Consider the following 4,691-nt stretch of genomic DNA (forward strand, 5'->3'; position numbering starts at 1 on the left):
TAATCTACTCCTTATTCTCAATCTTAATCTTTGCCTCTATTTTGTTGTTTTTTAGTCTTTGTCTTTGTCGCAGCCTTTTACTTTACTGCGTCTTTGATTTTGTTTTATTCTTTATCTCTGTTGTTATCCCTGTACTTTACATTGTCTTTGTCTTTGTCTATATCCTTGTCTTTGCCGCTCCACATCACCAGTATATCTTATTTAAGATACCACTTAAGGGTTAACGCAAACAACTCCGAACTCGATTAAAAAGATTCACTTCAAAAAATATCGATTATTTTATGTTGATGGAAGAAAGTTGTGCTTCTTGTTTTTATTGCACAATTGGGGGATCCATAGTTTTACGCGGCTCGAAAGGTAAATGGATTTTTGTGAAAACCTAGCTTCCTGGGTCCTCACTACCCGCCTTGTATGTATTCCCTTTTATCCGCCGTCATTTGCTTTTCATCGGTTTTTGATAAAATATTTTACTCACTCGAAAAGCAAAAATCTTACCTTCGATTGATTCCGATCGTAACTAAATGCTATGACAACGGTATTCGCCGCTTGGTTGTTGCTGATTTTAACAACAGTGGACTCGATTAACTGATGGTGGGGACTGCGTTCGGCGCATTGTATAAAATCTTCGGTGCGCATATCCTCCACACGACGTAGCGAGCCATTCGCGAGCTCAATATATGAACCCTTCTTGAAACTTGATGTCGAATTGTGTGTGCTAAAATGGGGAAAAGTCATTAAAATCCAAACTAATACTATTTAATTTGAAGTAGAATTCTCCCAAAAACAAAACCAAGACCACTCACCGCATAACAGGTGGCTTCGCAGCATCCGTTGTGGTCACCATTGTCATCGTCGTCGCGTTCTTGTCAACGCCCGTTGGCCGCGTCAGTATGCGATGCTTCAGTGATCCTTCTTTGCCGCTGGGTATTTTGAAGAATTTCTCTGTATCCGATGGCATATCGGGTGGCGTCCTTTTCGCCTTCTCATACAAATAAGTGCCCGTCGAGAGCTGTGTCGTTGTCGCTGTTCGCTGCTCGCCTCTCGACGGCGGCGGCGGCGAGGTGACCGGCGCCTGTGCTCCAATTGTACCTGTAGCAGCGGGGCTGCGTAATCGCGATTTAGCTATACCGGCCGACGCACTTGAATTGCTATTGGCTAGCGGCGAGGTCTGGAAGACGGGCGTTGTATGGGGTGGCGGCGCTTGAAATACACCAGCGGCCACCGCGTTTTGTAGCGCTTTCAAGTATTCGGCGGGGTAGACTCCACCCTCGCCTGGCGAAACCGTTGGTGAGTGCGTGCTCAGCGCGCCGAGNTGGCGGCGCTTGAAATACACCAGCGGCCACCGCGTTTTGTAGCGCTTTCAAGTATTCGGCCGGGTAGACACCACCCTCGCCTGGCGAAACCGTTGGTGAGTGCGTGCTCAGCGCGCCGAGGTAGCCAGGTGGCACATGTGTGGCGCCATGTACGGCACTTGGATGCTGCTGCACTATATGTTGTGAGACGTGCGGATTGTGCGTTGCAAAAATGACGGGTGCATTGTAGAGACCAGCTGGACGACCAGCGCCGTAGAGTTGAGAATAGTTGTATTGGTAAGCGGCTACCACGGCCGCAGCCGCTGAGGATGCGCTGGTTTCACTGTAGGCGGGCTGTTTGGTGGCTGTGCCGCCGCCGCTGGCGATTAAGGCAGTGTGATCTAAAGCTTTGCGACTGACGTGCGCGGAACTATTACTGACCGGTGACATGCTCTCATCATTCTCCACATCCACAGAGGAGGAGGAGGATGACGGTCGACTGTTGTCGATGGATGCGGTGTTGCTGCTGTTATTGCTGCTGTTGTTGTTAGCCGCTAACGGTTGGTAACTTGTATTGCTCGCATAGGCATTACTCGCATTTGTGACCAGATTCATGGGACCAGATTGGCCATTTTCAAGCGTGCGTGTGTGTAGCTCATGCTTGTTTGGCTTTGGTGGTGGGGTGAACTCCGCTAGCGGCATCATTGCTGAGGTATCGTGCGGCGAATTCATATATTTAGGCGCGTTTGAGCAGCGCGTCAAATTAACGCTGAGTGACTGTTGTTCTCTTATTTGTTGTTGCTGATGATGCTGTTGTTGTTGTAAGTGGTAGTGCTGCTGCTGCTGCTGGTGTTGTTGTTGTTGCTGTTGCTGTTGCTTATGCGTCAATGAGGCGTTCGCTTCACTAAGCGCTGCTACCTGAGGTTGGGGGCGGTGCGGCAGCACCGTCAGCCCAGCTATTGGGGAAGACTGTGAGGAGGCGTTGAGAAACGTACTCAAATGCTGCTCGTACTGTTGTTGAATTTGTTGTTGTAACTTGAGCGCTTGTAATGCATTCAATTGGGTTAACTGCGTGTGTGTGAGTGGTGCTTGGGTGGTGATAATGGTGGCGCCGCCGCCGCCGGCAACAGCTGCTGACGTCGTCGTTGGCGAAAAGCGCACCGTCGCATCGGCACAACTACCGGAAACTATGTCCAGCGCATAGCCACACTGAGCGGGATGCTGATGGTGTTGGGCTTGCAGGTGATGCGTCACGGCATGGGGATGGTGTGAGAGTGCGACAGCCGGTCCGACCAACGGGCCAAAATTTTCAACAGCCGATAACATTTAATACTCTGGCGTTAATGATAATGACAAATATTTTGCGCACGCTTGTGAAACAGCCAGCTACGTATATACATATGTATATGTATAAACAACGCAGCGCTAACTGCGACAAGCCGCTGCGCGTTTGGTTACTGTTTTACTGAGCGCCTCAGGCGACTTGACTGGCGCGCACCGTCCTCCACTTTTTTGTTGATTGTGCAGCTCAAGGCGCTTTAAATCATTCCATGCGCATAAATCAGTTCACAGAATTGACGCATGAATAATAATGACCTCAATGGATTAACTAAAAATTTAGAAAGAAGAGAAAAAACAGAAAACAAATTATCAATTTGTAATTTTGCAGACTAAATTCGTGGTTTCTTTTGAACATAAATACTCTCTAAATTTCATGTTTTTTTATTGCTTTGGTTTAGCATCACAAAAGCCACAAAATTCTTAAATGTAGCATTTAACGACTAAACAAAAATTCAATTCGAATTCTAAATGAAATGCAAAATAAAATAAAAAAACACCGCCAGACAACAAAATTGGTATCCAAATCTCCGAAAGAAGAAGCACACAAATCAAAGAATTCAAACAACCTTTGGGGTAAGTTGCTGTCGCTAGGTCGTTTAGTCACTTTTTGATCTTTCTTCAGTATTTTGGTGTTTCATCGTTAACGTAGCCACCGTTGTTGTCGTCGCCTTTGCCGTTGCTATGTATATTCGTTTGTCCAGTGACTTTACGCTTTGATTATTGAACTTGTACTGGATAGGTGTAGTATAGTACACTAGCCAAACGTGCTGAGATGAGCGCGCCGTTGGACAGACGATCTACGGGCGAAAGACGAAGTTCAAAACGACGTTAAAACAAACCAACAAACGCATACATGTATTGTTGTTTGTACATAGGTATGTATGTATGTACGTAGGTAGGTTGGTATGTGTGCGCATGGTGTGAGTATAGCTCAAAAGACGGCTCGAGCAGACACCTAACAGACAGACGTAGAAACAAACAAGCGTACCAACTGATAGCCAACACCGTGCTTACCCAATTTGCCACAGAACGAGGACGAGTTCGAATCGACGTCGTTACGACCCCGGTTCGGTGAAGTCGTTTGGGTGAACTCGAAACGTCCTCGAAACGACGTTGAAACGAAGTCGTTTTTCCATACAATACGCAACGTCGTTTCGACTTCGTTTTTTCTAATCGAATCGGCGTCGGCCTGGTGAAGTCGTTTGGGTGAACTCGAAACGAAGTCGTTTTTTCAATACAAAACGCAACGTCGTCGTCGTCGTCGTTACGACGTCGGTCTGGTGAGGTTGTTTATGTGAACTCAAAACGACGTCGAAACGAAAACGTTTCTTCCGTACAAAATTTGTACTCTATTATACTAAAATTTCATCAGCTATACAACTTTTACAATTCTTCTTTTTATTCCGATTGAAAAGTTTTTTTAAATTTTGCGCACAATTTGAAATTTGATTTGTACGGTTTTATTAAAGATTTCGAGCATCGTTTTGCAGCTCGCTAGTATATCGTTTCTTGCGGTTCGCCGGCAAACAAATTGTTCACCAGAACGAGTCGCAAACGACGTCGTTACGAAGTTGTTTGGCAAATTGGGTAAACTATGTTAGAGTTGCAAGAATGTTCATATGTACATATGTGTGTTAATGCATATTTGTGTTGTTGCTCCAATCATAATCGTAAAACGGAGGTAAGACCATGATTAACCAGACGGCGCTCTCTCAAAAATATCACTTTGAGCCTCATCTAGCGCTGAGCAACATCTTTGAAACATTATTTATTCATCGCCTTTGGCCTGGCACAGTGTGCTAGGTTGGAAACTATATAATTACTATTTAAATTACTTAAATTCTAGGTATGCTTATTCGTTTCTAATGCCAATCCATATCCAATTTAGAAAGACATGAAGTCCCTAACACCCAGTAGTCAAGAGGGCTCAAACTCTCCCATGAAGGTTTAAGCTCCGCTCACCCTCACATTCGAAATACCCGAATGTACCTGGCATTTATGTACATAAAATGTTTGTTGGTATCTGCTTATCATCCAGATGTTATTTCAGTAAAGAAG

The 4,691-nt window shown here is 45.3% G+C and overlaps 1 protein-coding gene across 1 annotated transcript; it reads right to left on the minus strand.

Moving 5' to 3' along the window:
* Window positions 1–285: 285 nt before the first annotated feature.
* Window positions 286–2,675, minus strand: LOC108373269 (DNA N6-methyl adenine demethylase-like). Its single transcript, XM_017629132.1, has 3 exons — window positions 1,394–2,675; window positions 804–1,272; window positions 286–715 (listed from the first exon to the last, which is right to left on the minus strand). Exons 1-3 carry the CDS (start codon window positions 2,616–2,618, stop codon window positions 472–474), a joined length of 1,938 nt encoding a protein of 645 aa, XP_017484621.1. The 5' UTR covers window positions 2,619–2,675; the 3' UTR covers window positions 286–471.
* Between the last annotated feature and the right edge of the window lie 2,016 nt (window positions 2,676–4,691).

This window comes from Rhagoletis zephyria, unplaced genomic scaffold (assembly GCF_001687245.7).
Source record: "Rhagoletis zephyria isolate East Lansing unplaced genomic scaffold, Rhagoletis_zephyria_1.1 Rzeph_scaffold_06524, whole genome shotgun sequence".
NCBI lineage: Eukaryota > Metazoa > Arthropoda > Insecta > Diptera > Tephritidae > Rhagoletis > Rhagoletis zephyria.